The sequence below is a fragment of the Rhinolophus sinicus genome, chromosome 2 (genome assembly GCF_057876585.1).
Source record: "Rhinolophus sinicus isolate RSI-liver-muscle chromosome 2, RSI-T2T, whole genome shotgun sequence".
In the NCBI taxonomy this organism is placed as follows: domain Eukaryota; kingdom Metazoa; phylum Chordata; class Mammalia; order Chiroptera; family Rhinolophidae; genus Rhinolophus; species Rhinolophus sinicus.
Genome location: NC_142502.1, coordinates 99,659,728 through 99,683,804, shown reverse-complemented (window position 1 = coordinate 99,683,804; position 24,077 = coordinate 99,659,728). Strand labels below are relative to the sequence as shown.

The following is a 24,077-nucleotide window of genomic DNA, read 5'->3' as shown; positions in this document are numbered from 1 at the left end:
ACAGCCGGTATTATGGGGACTGCTCTCCTTGGCTCTGAAACCCTGGATAGGGGATCCTGATGTGATGCTAGACCTCCTTGCTTCTCTGGGGGGTTGGGGGGGGCGCCTCCACAGCCAAGATATCCCTCCTGATTTTTAATGGTCACACACAAATGTGGGACCAGCCCGTTCCGTGTCTCTGCCCCTCCTACCAGTCTCAAGATGGATCGTCTGCGTGTGCTTAGTTGTAGGACTTTGGTTCAGCTAGACTTCAGGCTATTCTCAATTATGGTTATTCTGTAGTTTAGTTATAATTTTGATGTGGTCATGAGAGAAGGTAAGCACAGCATTTATCTACTCCCCCATCTTCTGATTAAGGTTTTAAATGGTTAAATTAAGCTACAAAAGAATGAAAAGCAAGTATTGAGTATTTATGTACTATTGTGGTGGCTCAGATTTTCTTCATCGTAATACCAGAGGGACAAGATAGATAGTTTGGATAAAGTTTTAAAACTTCTGTATGTCAAAAGCATGATAAATAAAATTAAAGCACAGACAAAGATAAGGGTATGGGTTAGAAATTACAACATTCCATTTCAGCTGGAAACTCTGGCAATATATATATATACACACACATATATATGTATATATATATACACACACACACATATATATACACACACACACATACATATATATCACAAATACTCTTTAGAATTGCTTGTATGCTTTGTCCCAAGTATTATACATGTGTGAATTTCTCCTAAGATAATATTGAGGGATACACATCAGATTTATATGCAGATATGTTTAATATAGTGCTACTTATAATGTTTAAAAATTGGAAATGTCTTAAATATACAAAAGGGTCGTGATTGAATAATCAGCATAATGGAACACTGTGCTGCCATTAAAAACTGCTTTTCAATAATATTTAATGGCAGTAAAATACTCACAACATACTGTTAAGAGGTAGAGTGTACCATATATGAGTGTATGTGTATGTAATACATACTATATACAGAGGGTGACAAAAAACTGTATACACATTTTAAGAAAGGAAAAAGCTGTATTAAAATTGTAATACTCAACACATACTGATAACAAAAGATGAATACAAGTCATGGATATACATTTTTTGGCATATATTAATTTTTATAACTATATATATAATTTTTAATATAAATAGGTATACAATCCCTTATTCAAAACCCTTGGGACCAGATATGTTTCAGATATCTGAGTTTTTCAGTTTTTAGAAAGGTAATATTTCATATATTATATAATACATTGCAGACAAGAATATTAATATCCATAAAGATAATGATAAATAGCTTCATGTTCACTGAGGTCAGCTTTTGCCACTAAAATGTTTTTGTGGTAAGCCTTTTAGTTTTCAGAGTGTTTTGAATTTTAAAATGAGGCAAGGGATTGTGGATTGTGCATATTAAAAAAGATTAGAGTGACAATCTCTAGGAAGGGATATTGGTGATTTTTATTTTGTTCTTTACACTCTCCTATATTTTCCAAGACTCTCATTATGAACATATATTGCATAATTACAAATAAAAAGTTTTAAAAAATAAGAAAAAGGAAAAGTGAGACACAAGACTAATTTTGGAAAGACATGGAAAGGCAGTTGAAATCTTACTAAAATCTCTCAAATACAAACAACCAAGAAGTAAAAAAAATAAAATAAAATAAAACAAAACTCAAATCAGCAAAGAGTAATTATGCTGCATTACCTGCAGCGAGACTTCAGACAAGACCCTCTGCATCCATCCCCTCTTAGGAGTCCCTCCCTTGATATCCTAGCAGACTTCTCCACCCTTTCTAGAAATTCAGCCTGTACTGCCTCTTACCTTACTGGACTCTGTCCTTTGAAACCCTTTCCCTCCTCAAGTGTGAAGCTTCCTCACTTTTTCAGTGTCAATCAATCTAGTTTTTTTAGACCATTCAGAAAATTTATTAACTATTTATTGACCTGTGTTAAAACTGAAGATTACAAATCAATAACTTAACTGTTCAGCTTAAGAAACTAGGAAAAGAAAGGCAAGCTAAACCTAAAACAAGCAAAAAGAAGGAAATAATAAATATTTGAATAAATAATGAAATTATAGAATCAACAAACCAGAAGTATATTCTTTGGAAAGATCAATAAAATTGACAAAACTTTGGCTTAACTGACCAAGAATAAAGGAAAGACTAAAATTACTAAAATCAGGAATAAAAGAAGGGACATCACTATTGATCTAACAAAACTGGGGAAAAAAAGCTTATAAGGGAATATTATGAACAAATACGCCAACATATTAGATAACCTTCATAAAATGGACAAATTGTTAGAAAGAGGCAGTTACTGAAAGTGACTCAAGAATAAAAAATCTGAATAGAGCTATGAGAAGTAAAGAGATTGATTTAGTAATGAAAATCTTCCCACAGAGGAAATACCAAGACCAGATGGCTTCACTGGCCATTTATACCAAATTTTTAAAGAATAACACCAATTCTTCTCAAACTTTTCCAAAAAATAAAAGACAGAACACTTCCCAACTCATTCTGTGAGATCAATATTACACTACTACCAAATCTAGACCAAGACATCCAAGAAGAGAAAACCAGTATTATGAATACAGGAGCAAAAAATCCTCCACAAAACACTGTCAAGCTAAATCCAGCACTATACAAAAAGGATTTATATATCATGACAAGGCAGATTTATCCCAAAAATGCCAGGTTGGTTAAACACATTAAAATTAATCAATGTAATGTACCATATTAATAGAATAAAGGACTAAAACCACATGATTATCTCAATAGTTACAGAAAAAGTATTGAAAAAAAAAAAATTCAAGACTCTTTTATAATGAAAACACTTAACAAACTAGGGTTAAAAAGCAGCTTCTTCAACCAGGTAAAAAGCACCTACAAAAAACCCAGCTAACATCATACTTAATAGTGAAAGACTGAATGCTTTCCTCCAAAGATCAGAAGAAAGACAAGGATGTCTGCTCTCATCACTTTTTTTAGCACTGTATTGGAGGTTCTAGACAGGGCAATCAGAGTAGAAGAAGAAATAAAAGACATCCATGCTGGAAAATAAGTAAAATCATCTCTACTTACAGATGACATGATTTTGTGTGTAGAAAATCCTGAGAAGTCCACCAAAAAACTATTAGAGCTCACAAATCAGTTTAACTAAATTTCAGGACACAAGGTTAATATTTTAAAATCCATTGTTTTTCTACATACTAGCAAGAGAGATCCAAAATTGAAATTATAAATGCAATTCTATATACAATATCATAAAAAATACCCAGGAATGAATTTAACAAATAACTGCAAGACTTGTACATTGAAAACTACAAAACATAGTTGAAAAAAATTAAAGAATAACTAAAAAGATGGAAAAACATTCGATGTTCATGGATCAAAAGACTTAATATTGTTCAGATGGCAGTATTCTCCAAATTGATCTACAGGTTTAACATACAGCTATCAAAATGCCAGATGCCTTTTTTGTGTAAATTGACAAACTGATCCTAAAATTCATATGGAAATACATGGGAACGAAAATAACAAAACAGTCTTGAAAAGGAAGATCAAAGCTGTGTGACTCACATGTCCCAATTTCAAAACTTACTACAAAACTACAATAATCAAGACAATGTGGTACTGGCATAAAGATAGACATATAGAACAATGGAATAGGATTGAGCGTCCAGAAATAACCTCTTACTTATCTGGCCAGTTGATTTTCAACAAGGGTGCCAGGCTGTTCAGTAGGGGAAAGGATTTTTTCAATAATTGGTACTGAAAAACTGATACATTCAAAAGAAAGAAATTCAACTGTTATATCACACTATATACAAATATTAACTCAAAATTAATCAGACACATAAATGTAAGAGCTAAAACTGTAAAACTCTGAAAAGAAAACATAGGTCTAAATCTTTGTGACCTTGGGTTAGGCAGTAGTTTTCTAGATATGAAGCCAAAACCATAAGAAACAAAAGAGAAAATAGATAAATTGGACTTCATCAAAATTCGAAACTTTTTGTGCTTCAGAGGACACCATCAAGAAAGTGAAAAATACAGCCTACAAATTGAGAGAAAATGTTTGCAAATTTTACATCTGATAAGAATCTGGTATACAAAATATATAAAGAAATCTTGCAACTCAACAACAAAAACTCAAATAACACAATTTAAAAATGAGCAGGGCCGGCCCGGTGGCTCAGGAGGTTAGAGCTCCGTGCTCCTAACTCTGAAGGCTGCCGGTTCGATTCCCACATGGGCCAGTGGGCTCTCAACCACAAGGTTGCCAGTTCAATTCCTCGAGTCCCACAAGGGATGGTGGGCTCTCCCCCTGCAACTAAAATTGAACATGGCACCTTGAGCTGAGCTGCCTTCCGGATGGCTCAGTTGTTGGTTGGAATGCAGGCTCTCAACCACAAGGTTGCCAGTTCAATTCCTTGACTCCTGCAAGGGATGGTGGGCAGCGCCCCCTGCAACTAAAATTGAACACGGCACCTTGAGCTGAGCTGCCGCTGAGTTCCCGGATGGCTCCGTTGGTTGGAGCATGTCCTCTCAACCACAAGGTTGCCGGTTTGACTCCCGCAAGGGATGGTGGGCTGCGCCCCCTGCAACTAGAAAACGGCAACTGGACCTGGAGCTGAGCTGCGCCCTCCACAACTAAGACTGAAAGGACAACAACTTGAAGCTGAACAGAACCCTCCACAACTAAGATTGAAAGGACAACAACTTGACTTGGAAAAAAGTCCTGAAGTACACACTGTTCCCCAATAAAGTCCTGTTCCCCTTCCCCAATAAAATCTTTAAAAAAAAAAAAAAAATGAGCAAAAGGGCTGGGGAGGATCCAAGATGTAGAGTAGATAAACACTGTGCTTGCCTCCTCTCTCACGACCACATCAAAATTACAACTAAACTATAGAACAACCATCCTTGAGAATTGCCTAAAATCTAGCTGAACAGAAGTCCTATAACTCAGAATATACAGAAGAAGCCACAATGAGATTGGTAGGAGGTGCAGAGACATGAAACAGGCTGGTCCCCGACCTGCATGTTGCAGTTGAGAATCAGGAGTAATGTCTTGGCCACAGATCTACCCCCTGGAGGAGCGATGGACCCCAGACCCACACCAGACTCCCCAGCCTGAAGTATCGGTGCCAGGAAGAGGAGACCCCACAACATCTGGCTGTGAAAATCAGCAGGCATTCTGTCCATCTGGGTGAGACAAAAGGCTGCAGGAAACCCAGATGTTCCTCTTAAAGGGCCTATGCACAGATTCATTCACAGGCATTCATTGTGGGCTACAGAGGAGGTAAAATGACTCTGGAGGAGTCGGAGACACAGAGGGAGAGACTGAGTTTTTTGGCTTCAAGGTGAGGACTGGATGAAAAGTCGCCATTTTCCCTGTTTGGAATCTTCTTTCCATGCAGCTGGCAACCAGACACCACCTTTCCTATGTTGAGCCCTCCCCGACATGGCCAAATCTGAATCTGCATTAGCCTCGTGAGCTCTGCTCACTCTACCCACTTGCTCCACCCTGGTGACTCCCTGATATATAACCTCACCCAAAAAGGCAACTTACTGAATGGAAGAAGATATTCACCAATGATACATCTGATAAGGGGTTAATATCCAAAATTTATAAAGAACTGATACAACTTAACACCAAAAAAAAAAAAAAAAAAAAAAAATCCAATTTAAAAAATGGGCAGAGGACTTAATAGACATTTCTTAAAGAGGACATACAGGTGGCCAATAGACATATGAAAAGATGCTCAACATCACTAATCATCACAGAAATGCAAATCAAAACAACAATAAGATATCACCTCACACCTGTCAGAATAGCTATCATCAATAAGTGAACAAACAACAAGTATTGGCAAGAATGCAGAGAAAAGGGAACCCTCATGCACTGTTGATAGGATTGCAAATTGGTGCAGCCACTATGGAAAATGGTTTAGAGTTTCCTCAAAAAATTAAAAATAGAACTAACTTATGACCCAGCAATTCCACTCCTGTGTATTTATCTGAAGAAATCCAAAACACTAATTTGAAAAGATATATACACCCTATCTTTATTGAAGCACTATTTACAATAGCCATTAAATGTAAGCAACCCAAATACCCATCAATAGATGACTAGATAAAGAAGATGTGGTACATATATACAATGGAATATTACTAGACCATAAAAGGGAATGAAATCTTACCATTTGCAACACCATGGATGGACCTAGAGGGTATTATGCTAAGTGAAATGAGTAAGAATAAGAAAGACAAATACCATATGGTCTCACTTATACGTGGAATCTAAAGAACAAAGTAAACAAGCAAACAACCGAAACAGACTCATAGATACAGAGAATAAAGTGATGGTTGCCAGAGGAGTGGCTTGTTAGAGAACTGGGTGAAAAAGGTGAATGGATTAAGAAGTACAAATTGGTAGTTAGAAAGTAGTCATGGGGATGTAAAGTACAGCATAGAGAATATAGTCAATAATGTTGCAACAACTATGTATAATGTCAGGTGGATACTAGACTAATTAGGGGAATCACTGCATAAATTGTATAAATACCTAACCCCTATGCTGTACACCTGAAAGTAATATAAAATAATATTGAATGTCAAAAAAATTAAGAAATTAAAATGAACAAAGGGTTTGAATAGACATTTCTTCAAAGAAGATACACAAGTGGCCAATAAGCACATGAAAAGATTCTCAGTGTCATTAGTTATTAGGGAAATGCAAATCAAAACTATGAGATACTACTTCACTCCCACTAAGATGGCTGTACTAATAAGAAAAAGATGGATTATAGCAAGTGTTGGCAAGGATGTGGAAAAATCAGAACCTTTATGTTAATACATTGCTGATGGGACTGTGAAATGGTGAAGCTGCTTTGGAAAACAGTTCCTCAAAAAGTTAAACATTGAGTTATAATATGATTGAGCAATTCTACTCCTAAGTATATGTACTCAGAAGAACTGGAAACATGTCCACACAAAGATTTCTACATGAATGTTCATAACAGCATTATTCATACTAGGCAAAAAGTGGAAATCACCCAATGCCTATCAACTGATGAGTGGATAAACACAATGTGGTCTATACATACCATGGACTATTACTCAGCCATCAAAAGGAATGAAGTTGTGATACATGCTACACCATGGATGAACCTAAAAAATATGCTAAGTAAAAACAGACACAAAAGGTCACATGTTGTATACTCCATTTATATTAAATGTCTAGAATAAAGACAGAAAGTAGATTAGTGGTGGCTGCGGTGGGAGAGGGTGATGGGGAGTGACTGCTAATGAGTGTGGGGTTTCTTTTTTGGGCTGATGAAAATGTTCTGAAATTAGATAGTAGTGATGGTTCTACAACTTCATGAATGTACTACACATTGAATTGTATACTTTAAAAGGATAAATTTATAATATCAATTTTAAAAGTCTAAGAAAATATTTATTGAGCATCTACTAAGTGCCATACTAAGTGTCTACTAAGTGACTATGTGCTGGGTAAGACACCATGATCTACGTCCCTTCTCTCATGGAACTGACTGACATTCTAGTGTGGGGGCAAAACAGATAATAATCGATAACAATTATGTAATAAGCTAAGAAAAGCATATAAGGAAGAAGCAGGCTAAGGGGCCGAGTGATGGGGTGGGTGTGTTCTTTTAGATGGGATGGTCAGGGAAGGCCTCATTGAAAGTATGATGAGGACCTGAGATGTAAAGGAAGTGAGTCAACACACCTGTCAAGGAAACCCATTTCAGGCAGAGGGAACAGCAGTGACACTGGCATGTGTGAGGAGGCCAGTGCAGCTGGAGAAAAATGAATGAATGAGGGGAAGAGTTGTGAGACAAGAAATGTGTGTGTGCGAGTGTGTGTGTGTGTGTGTGTGTGTGTTGCGTAGTGTGGCTGCTGTGGGGGCTGATTGTGTAGGGCCTTAGAGGCTGTAGGTAAGAACTTTGGATTGGATTTTGGATTATGCTCTGAATGAAATGGGAAGCCATCAGATGGTTCTGAGCAGATGGACATAATCTGACTTAGGGCTTGACAGAATCCTTCTGTCTGCAGTGGGAATAAAAGCTAGTAGGGGACTAGAGTGGGAGTGAGATTAGGAAATTATTGCAAAATTCCAGGCAAGAGGTGATGGTCACTTGAACCAGGGGAATAAAAGTGGAGATGTCGTGAAGTGGTCAGATTCTCGGTATGTTTTAAAGCAATGTCTCCTCCTGACCCCTTACCTGGATCAATATAAAGAACTCAGGACACCTGAAAAAAACAGTTCTTCCTCTCAGAAGGTGTATTTCAGAAGAGTTGGAAAGAAAGGAGATAGAGTGTGGCTCACGTTCCTGTGTTAATACTTTTTGTCCATATCGCCTTTCCCCAGTGACCTCCTCAGCATTTGTGTGTTCTTCCAAAATGAGAAGGGTTCACTGTCTTTCTGTACAATGCAGAGGATCCTCCCATTCGAGTCCCACCTCCCTTTCTTCTCCTTAGTCAGGTGCCCATTGCCAACTTTCTTCTTGTGGCCCTGAGTCCACAAATAACCCTTAATATTGCACCCTGCAAACCCTAATGGTGTATCCCGAAAACTTTTTTTCTGGTTCCTGACATACTTCCCTCCCCATCCCATGAATTTCTCCAGTCCTTGTAGCCTCTATGAGCAGTTCTCAAACCAGCCTCATTGCTTGCCCAGCCACCGTGGCCCAATTTTCTGAGGATTCAAACTCATCCCATAAAGCAGGGTAAAAACATATGCTGTTTCACAATGTCTGCAGCGACCTCCTTTCCCTGTGCTGAGGTCATGCCTCTCAAACTCAAGAAAATCCAGGTCCACAAAGATTTGCTTAAAAGTTAATTTCCAACTCGAATTTCATAAGCATGATTCATAGACGTCTTCAATTTAGTAAATTCATGTGGCAGGACACAAATGTGGTTCTCTGCCTGGGACATCACATTTACTAATAAGCCTAAATAGTGTTTTGTCCCCTGAATTATAATCACACTTCTGATCTCAGAGTGATCTTCACGTTCTCTCCATACTCAGCTCCAAGGTGGTGATTTAATCTGAGAAGCAGTTACCCCTCACAGGGCTGAGTTGCCTCGAGTTCCATCTCAGAAAATGGACAAACATGCAAACAAAACCAAAACAGACAACACTGCAAGCCTGACATCTTAAAAGAATAAAATGCCAATTAAATCTTTACTGAAGCATCTATAAAACACCAAAGGAGGTTTATAGTCAAAACATACGGCAAAATTTAAAAATCCTCTGAATACCTTTGATAATACGTATTGCAGCTGCCTCTCCCACCATCAGTCTTTCCTCTCATTATCTCCAAAGACCCCAGAACTCTCTAGAAGCCCAAGCTTGTGCCTTTTGTCTGTCTCTCTCTCCTTGCCCTTACCTTTCCAGGTGGTTCCTCCAGTTTCTGCTCCACTCCTCTCTCTCATCAACACAGCCAGAGGTCAGACCCATTTGAATAGGCTCCTTCTTAGAGACTATGACCATTCAGAAATTATTTTTGTCCCAATCATTATAAAATTTTTGTTTGATCAGAGTGAACCTTCTCCTGTGTTACAGAATGCAGAACTATCTCAATGGGGCAAGGACAGGAAGTACATGCTCGGAAGCTGATTCAGATGTCCATGCAGCAGGTACGCAGCGAGGGCTCGCGACTCCTAACGCACTGTGCGTGCTGTTTCTCTGGCCATCTGGTCAACCTGGGTCCACCACAGCGAGGGGTGAAGCATTCTGCCTGTGATGCCCAATCCTTCTTGCCATTTTTGTTTATGTATATAGAGTCAACCTGTGATTACCTGTGAATTTTAAACCTCAAGCTGGGTTGCTCCTGTCAGCCCACAAAAAGCATGTTCCATTTTGTGTAGTATATGCTCCATTTTATTTTCACTAAATTTTTTTGACAATCTGGCAGACACACTTTCTGTTTCCTAAGTATGCAGCTCCAGCTGTCTTGGAATTTCACGATCAATATTAATAGATAGTGCTTAAGAGGTGACAGATTGAGACAGTTAAGTTCAAATTTTTGGTTAGACTTTCATTTTTAATTAATGGATAGTTTCAGGCAGATAAATATTTGAGGATGTGGTGTTTAAATATTGATAATGGTTTTTATTGCAAGCTGGATGGAATGTTGAGAAATGTTTTTTGTCACATCTAATAAATACACAGGACATTAATTTTCTAGAAATGCTTGGTAGATAGCAATTTCAGCTGTAATAAGAAATTGTACCGTTTATGAAAATAAAATAAGAACTTGGTTTATTTTTAAGCTTTTGATCTCATAACGTCCATAGCAACTTTGGTGCAGCTTTTCCCGGGAATTAATGACTAGAGAGGGTTAATGAGCTAAAACTCTACTTGGGCCATCAAATTTTTAAGCTAGTCATTAATTCTCAAGTGCCCTAAGCCTTAATCTTTATCACTTAATTAATTCCAATGATATATTGTCTTTAATTTATATATATCAAAGCAATTATATATAATTATTTTTACTCAGATCAAATGATTCACTCTATTGAGTGATTTGACAGTTGAACTTTGGGCCTTAAGTAATTTCTTTAGTTTCCATGAGTGAGAAACTTTTTAATTTAAGTACTGCATTCACATGAACCTTCTTTGGTATACTAACTTTTATAACTTCCATGTTCTATTTCTTGAGGTGGGATGGTACTGATGATAATGACATTATTAGAAAAAAGAATGTGAACAGGTACAGCCACATTGTCACATGAAGATTTGGGATAAAGCTGACATTGCAGAATGCAGAGTGGAGAACCAGAAAGTAACAGGGTCCATGCTGACACAAACCAACTGTGAAGTCCACATCTTCCACTGGACACCCCAGTTGTCTAGACCAACATGTCCCCTTTGCTGCTTAAGCCAGACTATGTTGTATTTTCTCTTACAGTAGAAGGCATAATACACAAATCTTATTGTGCTCAATGTCTTGTAGCTGTATTTACCTGATCTCATTATAGAAGGGTATGAAAATGTCGTCTGGTTAATAAACTATTTTCTCATACAGCAGTGATGGTTATGTGACTTATATTGTTAAAGATAGTGTTATCAAGTATTTAGATAGCTTAGTAAGCTTTGTGGTTTCAGGAATGTGTGGGAAGAGTGATGACAAAGAGATGAGGTTTAGTATTATGGTAGCAAGTGTTACCAAGTGTATTGTCTCCAACTTTCATGAAGGAATGTGTACCTCTCTTTGTGACTGTGGATGACTTGGATTGGGGGTAAGTCATTTCTGATTTACCTTACGCAGGACAATTTGAGTTACAAATTCCAAAATCTCCATTCTCACCATTAGATGGTGCACACACTGTACTTATTCAAGTCTGACTGCAAGTTTTCATTTCTGTTTCTTATGAACCATGGGTGGCAGAGTAAAATCATGTTGAACCCACTTGATTCCAAGTAACCAGCTTTACCAATAGCAGAAGAAATTATTGTATTGACATATAATAATTTTGTTAAAAATATATGTTCAAAACAGTATTCACATGCCCTAAGCAAAGGTTTAAAAGTAATTTGTACGTTTTGTTTTTATTAAAATCATAGCAAAAAGGTTATAAGAAATTAATACTAAATTATTTTGCAATGCAGGGTGGCTGGGTATTACTGCAAAATTGTCACCTTGGCCTAGAATTCATGGAAGAATTGCTAGAGACAATAATTACCACTGAAGCCAATGATGATTCTTTCCGAGTATGGATAACCACCGAGCCCCACGATCGATTTCCAATTACATTGCTGCAGGTTTGTTACTATGAAATAAGTGTCTTTTTCTTGAAAGTTATACGAATTAAGATAGCGTAATTGGCATTATCGAAAGATGGAAACACAACAGGGCTTTTTGGTCCAGTAGAATCTGCAGTGCAAAATTTTATACTGTAATCACCAAGATTATGTAGCAAATATATTTCTATAGAAGAATTCTAACACTCGGGACTCATTTATTGGGTTTCACCTCTGATCAATGATATTAGTTTACACAGGGCTGAATTTCAGCACACATTTTATGTACCATAAGCATGTTGTTGTCTGACGTATTGTAATTCCTATTTTATCCTTTATAATAATTTATAGAAACAATACTACCATTTGCTTTTTACGACAGAGTTCTCTCAAATTCACTAACGAGCCACCCCAAGGCGTCCGAGCAGGTTTGAAAAGAACCTTTGCTGGAATTAATCAAGACCTTCTGGACATCAGTAACTTACCCATGTGGAAGCCAATGCTTTACACAGTCGCATTTTTACACTCCACGGTGCAGGTAACGTCTGAGAGCAGTTTGTACGTTCAGGGGTGCTAATAATGTTATATTGCTTTCCGTGAGGGGGTGTCTGCTGCACTGTCCATCCCCTCACCCTGCTTTTCTTCCTTCATGCCACTTTTCCCCACCTGCCCTGGGATGTTCATGTATGCACTTCACATGTCCTCCCCCACCTCCATTGTAGTGTAAGCCTCTCAAGGGCCAACACTTTGTCCTGCTGTAGCAGCTGAATCTCCCTTGTCTCACAGCACCACCTGAGGCATTGCCAGAGCTCAATAAACATTTGCGGGTTGAACAAACAGATGATTTAGGTAGGAGCTTGGTTTCCAAAGTGCTGATACTGGCCAGGAGTGTTACATACGCCAACTGATATAATACAAACAACCACATTTCAAGGCAGGATTATCACCATTTCAAACCTGGGGAAATCGAGAGTCAGAGAGGTTAAGTTCACTTGGTAGGCAGCAGATCTCAGAGTTAAGCCCCACAGTGGCTACCTCAGATGCAAGTATGTTTTGACCCTGCTCCCCACTAGTGAAAGTGAAGTCGGGAGGAAAAGTCACAGTGTCATCTGTCTTTTTCCAGGTTGTTTGCTGTCTGCTTTTCCCATGTACTTAAATAGTAATTGTTGACTTTATGGCTACGCGGCAACTTGTCTATGGGATCTTTTCATTTCATTGCTTTGTTCTACGTTTTTTTTAATTAAAATTGGGGTGACAATGGTTAGTAAAATTACATAGGTTTCCAGTGTACAACCCTGTAATACATCATCTGTATATCACATGCTTTGTTCTCCATGTGAATTTTGAATTTTGTTCTGTATTCGAAAGCCGTCTAATGTTAATGTACTTGATTCACTCCTACATTTCCCAGAGAGAGGAAAAGGCTCCTTTAACCCCTTCCTGCATTTCTCCCTCCCTGAGACTGGAGTGAGGACAAAATGAATCAACTGGCTTGTCCCAGGCGCCGTGCTTTAGCTGCTCACAGTGGTGCTGGAAGCTCGCCTCCTCTCTCCCTGCCCTGCCCAAGGGAGGAGGGGAATTGGGTGCTCACCCCACAAAATGCTGGGTGTATTTGCTCTCAGGTTCACTGTCACTACTGTTTTATAGGGTTCCATACTGCCCAACAGAGAGGGCTGTGGAGAGGGGACAGCTGGTGTTTATCTGTCCCTGAACCCTGAGAGAGTTAAAATCAGGTAAAACTCTTTGTGGGTGGTTATTTATAGCAAGTCCCCTTGTGGCCTTCAGATTGTAAATGACACCAAAGCCTATTTCATGCATTCTTATCTGGGAATTATTCGCTTTGCTGGACCTTATCACACGCTAATACAAATATTGCTTTAACGCTGTTATTTAATTCCCAATTCACAAATAACATATTTTATGATTCTGTGCCTAGTAGTGATGATTCAACTCTTCCATCGTGCTTATCACGGAGAGATGACTGGGATATATTCCATATGGTCAGCGCGGCATCCTGTGTTTTTAGTGGCCATTATCCAAGTGTTAGTCAGAAGAACAACGGACCATGGTCCAGTCATGGGGCTGAGGTGTGCTTGCACTTAAAATACTTCTATTGGAGTTAAAACAGAAAAAAAAAAAAAAAAAAAAAAAAAGCCTCCGTTGCTAGGACCATGAAGCTAACAATGGCATGTCTCTGAAAAAAAGCTTGAAAATCTCTTAAAATCCAATCGTAGTAGTGCTAGCGTGAGCCCTTCACTGAGAGTCAGGCGGCCTAGACTTGACTACTTTCTCTGAAATCAATTAGCTCTGTGAAGTTGGTGAAGTTATGCTCCTCTCAGGGCCTCTACCTACCTATCTGTGCATTTAGAGGCAGAAGGAGGTGATCTTTCAAGATTTTTCCCATTTCTAAAATTCTGTTAGAAATGGGAATTTTAGAAATGGGAAAAATGACTACACAAGGAGTGCAGATAATTCAAGCATATTTAACCCTGTTCATTTTTTATTTTATCAATTTCAGAAATGTTTACTGTGCTATTGGCTAAATATTTCCTCTTACTTGGTTAGGGTAGAGCCAGCTTGATAGAAAAATCTGGAATTCTTTAGGGGCTTGCAGTCCTGGGCCAGCACCACTTCACACGGGAGCTTTTAAGAGATGGCCCTCAGGCCCAGCCCAGACCTGCTGAGTCAGAGTCTGCATTGTAGTAAAGATGCCCAAGGGATGCATGTCAACGTTAGCGTTCCAGACACAGCTGATAATAGGAAGGTCTGTTCTGAACTGGATACATTGTAACTTATATTTTTCTCGTGTTGGACATAATAGCCGAATACCTGATTTGTTCATTGATTAATTGATTCCCCTAAATTAACCCAGATACACTTTGCTTTATGCAAACATGATGTATATACTTTTATCCTTGCAGAGACTGATAGAAAGAACAGAAAAATGGTTCACGTCACATAATCTGAAGCTTCTGAGCTGGGAAGCAGTTCATGCTGGAGTCTATCACACATCAGAATGCAGCACCTAGTAGTAAAATAGCCAACCTGCCTGCTCCCTGACATAATTTCTCTTACTGAATCATGGTTTGGCATCATGCCATCACCTCACCACAGCTCAAGGGCTTCATGTGTTATGTGGCCCTACTCCTGCTGCAGAAGGCACAATGAACACCCGTGCTCTCCGATAAGAAGGGAAAGTCAATTGGCTGGTCAAGGACAACTTCCTTGGGCAGAAGAGCAGCGGAGGGTACAGTTTGTTTTGTCGTCCAGGTGGGAACAGGCTTACCCAGTAAGAGGGTGTCCTGGGTGGCACCATGGGAATGGGCAGTCTGCACTAAGCTCTGCTCCTCCAAATGACCCCTGGCTTCCCTCCCCTTTCCTCCAGGAACTTACCATCTGTGTAGGCCAGGAAGTTACTACAGCAGCGGCCGCTCACTCTCATTGCATTCGGGTGAGGTCTCTGCCTTTGCCAGCAGCCGCCTGCCCTCCCCGTGGGAGCCTTTCATTCCCAGTGCCGGGCGCACGCCTCAGCTCATTTGGCCACTCTGCCCTGAGAACATTTCCGCATCCTCCTGAAGATGACTCTCCAGGGAAGCTTCCCTCTGGCCTCAAAATGATCTCTTTATGGTTTCCCAGGAAATCCACCATAGCACCATGCTGGGTTTCAGAGCAAGCTTGCCTTTACCCCTTCAGGATTTGAATTTTAAATATATCTTCCTCCAAAGTCTTGGTCTTTTGAAACTCAGCAATTGCATTTCTAGTCTCTTCGCAACACGCCCTACAGAAGTTCAGAATAATGTTTTCTGGTTCTGTCCTATTGAGGGTCCGTGTACCACCGTTTGTTTGCCCAGTGCATTGAACCTAGTGAACATCTCAAGCGATGGTTCTCGGCCATTTTCTGGGCCCCCGAGTCCCTGGGAGGTGGTGGCAGGGGCGGGGGGGGGTGCTCCCAAATGATTCTAATATGCAACCGGAATTGAGAATAACTGCCAAACAACCACTGCCTTTAAGGGAGACCTGTCTTCAGTCATTTTTATGTCCTTTTCATGGTTTGGAGTTTTTCTCCCCCTCACCTTGGCTTGCACACATTTGAGACTTTGGGGACTTTTCTATTTGGGACTGATTTGGGATCACATTTGGGACTTTTCTAATGGCTTACACACAACTCTGAGGGTTTTTGCTAAAGTCATTGATTAGGAGCTCTAAAGGCCTGCACTGGCAGTTGTAAACTTGCAAGTTTTATCACAGCTCTTAAAAATAATTTAACTATTCAATAAAAATGGCCCAGGAAATTCCACTGTCAGCAGTTCTTCATTCAGAAAAGTGTTTCCTTCTCCTACATTTTGTTTTCTTTCTCAAAGTTTGAGCCTTGACAAACACTCCCTTCAAATTTAATAGTCTGTATAAAGTTCTTGCTTTGGGAGGTGTGATCATAAAGTTCTTAGTTTAAATGTCCTCAACATAATTACAATATTATGATACAGATTTTTGAAAAGATCTTTCACATTTTCCTCTGTAGTGTTTCCCAGTGGTTCTGGCCATTTCTGTTAATTACTTTTACCTACTAAAGTTTCCCTTACATTGTCTAGTATGGATTGCATTTTTTTAATTTTGAGTTCGGTCCAGGTGTTAAATCAGTAGAGTGTGATGCTCCAAAGAGAGCCTTGTTTTTCAGGTGTGAGTGAAGGGTTTCTGCATTGGACCATAGAAAGTGGGATCATTGAGATGAGGCAGAATCTAACATAAAATTGGAAATAGTTTTGACATCATTACAACGATGACTCCATTGAGCAACTCTTCTTTAGTGTTCTAAGGAGGATTCTGAGTTTTCCATAATTCACTAGTAGTTCTGTGTTGTGTATATTCTTTGGAATAAAAAGAGGGCAATGTACTGGTTAAATTAAGTAGTGAGTAGAAAAGTCTTGCTACCATCTTCACTCTCCAACTTAATAACGGGTAATAACGCCCTTCCTTTGAGTCAGATTTGAGCTATTCATCCTGACATTCCTATCGGCCTATATTGCATCCCTGAATCATCCCGTGGGCATGTGTCCCGGCTGCTCACCAGAGGTTGCCCTCTGCTGCTGGAGAGCATTTACCAGCAACCTCCTTCTGGATGAAGCACAAGCTTTGCGTTCCTGTCTGCTCATGGCCCTTGCCAAGCCTGGCAGTCTTTTCTTCCTTCTTCAGCAGAGACCAGTTTCAGTTTCATTCTTCAGTTTTATTCTTCCCGGAAGCCTCTGATTGCATGTCTTCTTCAGGTTTCTTATCTGTTAAATTTTGACAGTTAATTATGCTCACTATCACACTGTCCTTCCCTTGTTTCTTGGTCTTATTTTCTCAACTAGGTTAAAACTTCATGAAACCACATCATTTTTTTTGTCTTTTTTTAAATTTTCAATTACAGTTGACATTCAATATTATTTTATATTAGTTTCAGGTGTACAACATAGTGGTTAGACATTTATATAATTTACAAAGTGATCCCCCCAATTAGTCTAGTGCCCACCCAGTACTATACATAGTTGTTGCAACATTATTGACTATATTCTCTAGGCCGCACTTTATATCCCCGTGACTATTTTGTAACTGCCAATTTGTACTTCTTAATCTCTTCACCTTTCTCACCCTGCCCACAACCCCCTCTTCCATCCAACAACCACTGATTTGTTCTCCCTATCTATGAGTCTGTTTCTGTTTTGTTTTTTTATTTTATTCTTTAGATTCTACATATAAGTGAGATCATATGGTATTTGTCTTTTTGATTCTGACTTATTTCACTTAGCATAATACCCACTGGGTCCATCTATGTTGTCACAAATGGTAAGATTTATTTCTTTTTATGAATGAGTAATATTATAAATATGTACCCCATCATCTTTATCCAATCATCTATTGATGAGCATTTAGGTTGCTTCCATATCTTGGCTATTGTGAATAATGACGCAGTGAACATAGGGGTGCATATATCTTTTCGAATTAGGAAAACACATCGATTTTAATATTTTTCTGTTGTATCACAAAAGACTCATTCCATAGTTTCAAAAATAATAATTGGGCTGAAGAGATTCATTATTCCAAATGTTCCAAATTTTAACAAAGTCTCCTGCTTTTGAGCTTTCAAATGAGTTCTTAGATCCCAGTAGTTTGATAGTAGTTGATACTATCCTGATAGTATCCCAAGGTAATAATTCGGAGTTTTTTTTCTTTATTGTCACTTAGAGAGGTCAATGAATACAAAAAAAAAAAAAAGATAAGAAAAGTGAAATGATTTTATTTGTGAAAGAAAAGACACCCACCAATTTTTTTTCCCAAGACGAACTAAACCGTCTATAACTTTAGTGACCCAACCTATACTGTGAATGCTTTAAATGAAAATTGACAGCAAGTAGCACAAAGCGAGGCAAATCTCAGCATTTGGGGCAATTTTCAAAGATTACATTTTAAGGAGCAACTGAATTGCAATTGCTCAGTGCATATAAATGGGAATGTTTCCATAGAGCCAATTTAAGCAGCTTCAGTAATTGAAAGGGAAGTTATTCTTTATTCAATCTCCTGTCTAATTGAACAGTGAGTTTTAAAAATTAAGTCAAACATAGGTAAAGCTATTTTAGATTTGATTATCTCTTTTTAAAAAATGAGCAAACATTTGCATTTCACCAATAGGAGATTAACATTCTTCTCTTTGAAGATCTCAGTAGGAGAAGTTCCAGGGAATGCATTTTCATTTCTCCCAACCCACCCTTGCTCTCAGAATAACCTGGAGGAGGCTGACCTCAGTGTTTCTGGGACCCACTCAAGAAATTCAAAACCCTGTCACAGCCTCATAATTGACACCCACCCCCCCAGGGTGAGAGGAAAAGTGCCTTTCATTCTGATAATTATCCACTAATGTTCATTAGACAGCTATGGTCCTTACCCCAAAATACAGGTACAAAAGGGGAGACATGTTTTCATTGTCAAGGCTCAAAATCTGGTTACAGAAACAAATATTTCAACATGAAACAACTAGGAAAACACATCGCAGCAACATGAGTGCTGAGAGCAGGAAGCAGAAAACCATCAAGAGAAGCTGACACCATTAAGAGCCAGTGCTCCTCTTCTTGCACCTGGGATAACACAAGTCTCTCCTTCAGTTGAGGCTGTACCTCTGCTCCTTCTCACCTTCTCTGTGTTCAAGGTGGAAGATTGTGCTTCGCAGTGCCCGAGTTTATAAGTCTCCTAAGTTAAGCTCTGACTAGGATAAACTCCAACAGCAATTCTGAACCCTAAGTCCAAGTTCCTGGGAGAAGGAATCTGGTTGGCTCTTCTTGGGCTAGTTGTTGACTTCTGATGGAATTAGCTAAGGGATAGCTGTGGAAGTCACACCGTACAAATGTCTAAGGCCTGACAACCTAACCTAAAGAAGTACAGGTCTAGAAGTAATGGTAGTAGACATTTTCAAGAGTTTTGTGTTTGCCCTCAGTCTCATCTCCCAGGGCCAGACCCCTGGACCCAAATTAATTTTCACGGTTTACTTAATATTTTAAAATGGTATCCTGAAATTCAGTAATTAAAACCTTCTTGCTTTCTGAAGTTCATCTTTGACCTGTCCATGAACTTTTCCAAACTAAAACTCATTTAGAGTCCTTTGCCTGGTGGTATTTTCAGGATGTAAAGCATTAAGCAGCTACAGAAAAAAGGCTTGGAATGGTTTATGAAAACAGTGGATGTGCATGTGTGTGCATGTTGGGGAAGGCAGAAGAGACAGAAAAGTATATATTTAGAAGTAGAGAAGTATAATTACAACTTCCCCTATATACACAGGGTTCTACTCTCCACATGGGTTCTAACCTAAGGCACTAGGGTCAAAGGCCCAGGAGCTAATCTGAAGAAATCACTGGACCATCCCTAGAGTCTGGTTGTGTGCCAGGCCAGGAAAAGCTGATGGTATAGCAACATTTGAGCTCATCTATGTGGTTCGCTAGGTGATCAGGACCTGGAAATACCAGTTTGAACACTTGCATGACTTTAAAATGGCCTCCAAAATACCAAGGCAATTGAATCATTTCATCTGAGATCAATTTGATTATTATGCTTAATTTGGCATATGCTAAATCTAAAATTTATGCTAAGTCTGAAACAGTTAGCCAGTGTTTCATAGGACAGTACAAATGAAGACAATGTGAAAAATTTAAGACAGATGCCTCACGTTTTGCAGTAGAACTATTTAGTTTTCAAAATCTGAAATTGCAAAATTACAAAGTGAAACTAGCAGGGAGTCGAAATGCTCTTGAGTGCTTAAGTTATTCAACTTGAAAAACAAAAATTTAAACCCTTACATTTAACATTTGAAACTTCCAAGCAAGAGTCCAATTTACACTAAATAAAGTCATTTAGCAGATATTTATTGAGCTCCTAATGCTTTCTTTTTTTTGGAGTTGGCAATAGAGACCTGGACTTTATTTTTTTAAACCCAAGAACTCCAATTTGGCAAATCTTTGGAGATTTGTTCTTGTAAGCCATCTGGCTATAGAGCCATGGAATGATATTTTGAATAGTTAACATATTTAAAATTGTGTACTGTTCTTTTACGACATCAACTTATTTCAATATAGCGCCTTAATATTACTGTACTTTATATTTCAATGATAATTTAAAAAAAAGAATCAGCTGCATACAATTTTAAAGTCTCAGTATGTGTACTTACTTTTCTTTGGTGTTTTTAAGGAGCGACGCAAATTTGGTCCCTTAGGATGGAATATTCCCTATGAATTCAATTCTGCTGACTTTACAGCCAGTGTTCAGTTTATTCAGAATCACCTTGATGAATGCGATATTAAAAAAGTGAGTGAAATTTTCTTTTTTCTGTTTTTATTCTGTCCTTAAATCAAGGTTCTACAGACATTTTCAATCTGTGATAGTCAGTGAACCTGTTGAGGTCCCCCCACCTACCTGAAAAGGGACTGCTCATTCCAATCAGCTATTTACTGGTCCAGCCATTTCCACTCACACCCCTACTGCCCATAGGAATGCATTTGAACTCTATCTCACATGTGTTCCCCCGGCTCCTCTCCTGCACACGTACACAACAGAGGCAAACCACTAATGAAAAAACTCAGTGTGCTGAGAAACACAGCCTTTCTCATATCACACCCAAGTGTCACAGTGCACTTAAAGAGAACGTGTACACCTTAAATCCAACTTCTCTTCCTTCACCTCACTCATACCTCCTCAGAAGTGAAAGTGCTATCTCCTAGCTCATATGAAAGTTCTTTTCACCTAACGCATATCTTAAAGATGTTTAAGCTTATGTATATAAACAGCGACAATTTCTAATAATGGTCACTGATCATTATATAGCACGTCAGTTTTCAAAGTGCTCGTATAGGCAGAATTTCATTTTTTATTTTCACAGCTCTGTGAGGTAGACACAGAAGCCATTACGATTATCCCCATTTTACTGATGAGGTAACAGACAAGAGGGAATAAGGGACTTCTTCAAAGTCGCAGAAGTAAGAATGCAAAACCAGTTGTCCTTTCACAATGTGTTATAAGGGTTGGAAATCTGTTTTCTCTATAATCTTGAGCAAGTTTATGCGTCTCTCAGAGCCTGTTTCCTCATCTATAAAACGGCCATGGTTTCTGTGAGGAATAGATGAACTAGTATTCGTGAAAGCACAGTATATGGTGCATAATAAGGGCTCAGTAAATAGCCATTTCCTACTGTCTGTCTTTCTCTTTCTTCTCCCAGTAGGTCTTGAAGATAATTATAGATACCTTAGTACCAGTATGGTGATAGTAAGCCATGATTAATTTTTACTTGGGCAGGTGGGAAACCTGGAATCAAGCCATCAGTTTTTCCTTGAAGTTACAAAGGGATAATAAATTGAGTATGACATTTTGATGAAAAATTGTATCACCTGGGCTCATATTCTGTGATCATCATTTTGGTGTATACGAATATGAATTATCTTGAAATAGTTGCTTTGAAAGGCAACAAAGCTGAAAAACAAAATTTTAACTAAGATAAAATAAAGAAAAATCAAGCATTCTTAATTCTCCTACCCCAAATGTATTGAAGTGATTTTTAAATAAAAGCTATTAATATATAAAATGTATTACCAGTATAAAATTGCCATGGAAATTAAAAAATACTTTGATGTAGTTATAGCTCACAGAATCATTGTAAAAAATACTCTTGTGAATGAGTAATTTCCTAGTTGTTCTCATACTGATTCAGAAGGTATAAGGAAGCATAGTGAAATGTTGATGACTTGTTTTTTTTCTACTTTCTTCACTAAACACAACTTTTTTTCTTCTCTGACATCTTGGCATCACTGTAATGAGCATTATAGTTGATTACATCTACAGAGTTTAAAAAAAGAAAAGTTTTTTCCCCTCTATTTTAAATAATCAATGAGCAACATATTCACTGATATTTAGTACTATAGATTTTTCTTTGCTGAACAAACCCTAGCAGTTCCAGTCATGTAACAGCAAAAGAGTTATTAATATACATAATGAGTACTTTTAAATGCAGCCTAGCTAGTGCTTCTTTTTCCAGATCTTTCCTCTAGGAAAGACCTGAAATGTTTAGAATTATCTGTGTGAATTGACAATAAATAATTCTTTTGTGTTTTTAATAAAGGGTGTGTCATGGAGTACAGTTCGGTATATGATTGGAGAAGTACAATATGGAGGCAGAGTGACAGATGACTTTGACAAAAGGCTACTTAATTGCTTTGCTAGAGTAAGTCTATTTGGGCAAAAAAGCATGAACATACATTTTATTACAGTTTCCTTTGAAACAAGAATATTTTTTGTTTGTAATAGGTTAGCCAGACTTAAGGGGGCAAAAATGAATACAGCCAAGCTGCTGCAAAGAATCAGCCAACAATACAAAACTAAAACCTAACCCTAAACCAAACCTACTAGCAATCTGCTTGTTGTCCAGAGCAGAACAGTGGTCCACTCTCAATGGCCTGTGAATCTTCTCCTGTGCAGATGAGCTGCTCATGGCCGGGGCCTCTCCCCACCTCCCCTCCTCAATGAAAACACTGGACATAATTTCCCTGCCTCTTCCTCTGAGTGCAAAGCGATTCCAAGCCCTAAAATAAGCGATTGGAAAATGAACATAATTTGAGTTTTTTCATCTCTTCCATTAGGATAATTGAAAACTGATGAAGTGTTCTTTTTTTTCCCTCTGTGCCCAGTAAAACCCATGTGGATTTTATATCACATTGGTAAACCTTTTCTAGAGAACATTATTCCTTAGCAATTATAGCTTTCACATCAAGCATGACTAGTATAAATAACCCACCACACTCAAACTCTTCTTAAAATGTTTACATGTTAAAGAAACATTACCTAGTATACATTACCTAGTAGGAGAAAATCAGATGTGTGAGTATATTATGGTTATTTGAATTCTATTAGAATCTGTATTGGTAATTCTCTGTTTCAACGATTTTTCCCCCCTAAACAAAACTTCAACAAAAGTAAAACTTCAACAAAATTAAAAGCTAAAGCTTTGGGAATATTTTGGTAAACTGGAAGTTGACCAGAACACTGATTTTTCTTTCAACCCTTACTTACTTTTGCAAGTTTTTCTTGAAGCCATATGTGGAGAAAGGCGGATGATAATAAGTGTCTGTAAGGATGTATGAAAGCAGCATCCTGGCTGCTGGAGGTTAAACAGGTACAGACCTCCTGGAAGGCAACTGGGAAAAATTGACTGAAATTAAGTATCCTGGGTAGCTACGTCCCAGAAATGTCTAGAAATAGTCCACAAATGGATATGTATAAAAATGTCATGGTGATATTGTGTGGGGGAAGTTGAAGGCAACCTAGGAGTCTGTCACTGGGGAATAGATGAATTAAAAGTTATAAATGCCTCATGTGGAATACAATGCAGCCCTTGGAAGAAATGATCTGCATGACATCATGCATAGTTCTTAAAAAATTACTGTTGAGCACGGAGCTTAAAAAGATCAAATGAGATCTATAAAGTAATACATGTGTATTTCACAAGGATAAATACATATTCAAGGGCATATGTCAAGTACATGCCCCCAGAGGGAAGGAGACGGAGTGGATATCAGGCTGAAGGGGGAAAAGTAAAATAAAAGGAGCCTAAACTCATGAGAATAATAAAATAAAGGAGTATGATAAACTCACCTCTGTATCTGAGGTTCAAAGGAGAAAAAAAGATGTCTCAATTTCAGCCTCAGTCTTATCTTCTAAGCAGCTGACCTAAGCTCTTTGTGGCCACTGTACCCTGACCGTGTTACCTAGGGTT

At 38.4% G+C, this 24,077-nt stretch overlaps 1 protein-coding gene across 1 annotated transcript in view; it reads left to right on the top strand.

The window, feature by feature from the left end:
• Nucleotides 1–24,077, top strand: part of DNAH8 (dynein axonemal heavy chain 8) — a 369,939-nt gene that overhangs the window by 309,373 nt on the left and 36,489 nt on the right. Inside the window, exons 83-86 of the mRNA XM_088795770.1 lie at nucleotides 9,617–9,690; nucleotides 11,666–11,818; nucleotides 12,180–12,335; nucleotides 20,507–20,623. Coding sequence (XP_088651896.1) covers nucleotides 9,617–9,690; nucleotides 11,666–11,818; nucleotides 12,180–12,335; nucleotides 20,507–20,623 — 500 coding nt within the window. The remainder of the gene's footprint in view (nucleotides 1–9,616; nucleotides 9,691–11,665; nucleotides 11,819–12,179; nucleotides 12,336–20,506; nucleotides 20,624–24,077) is intronic.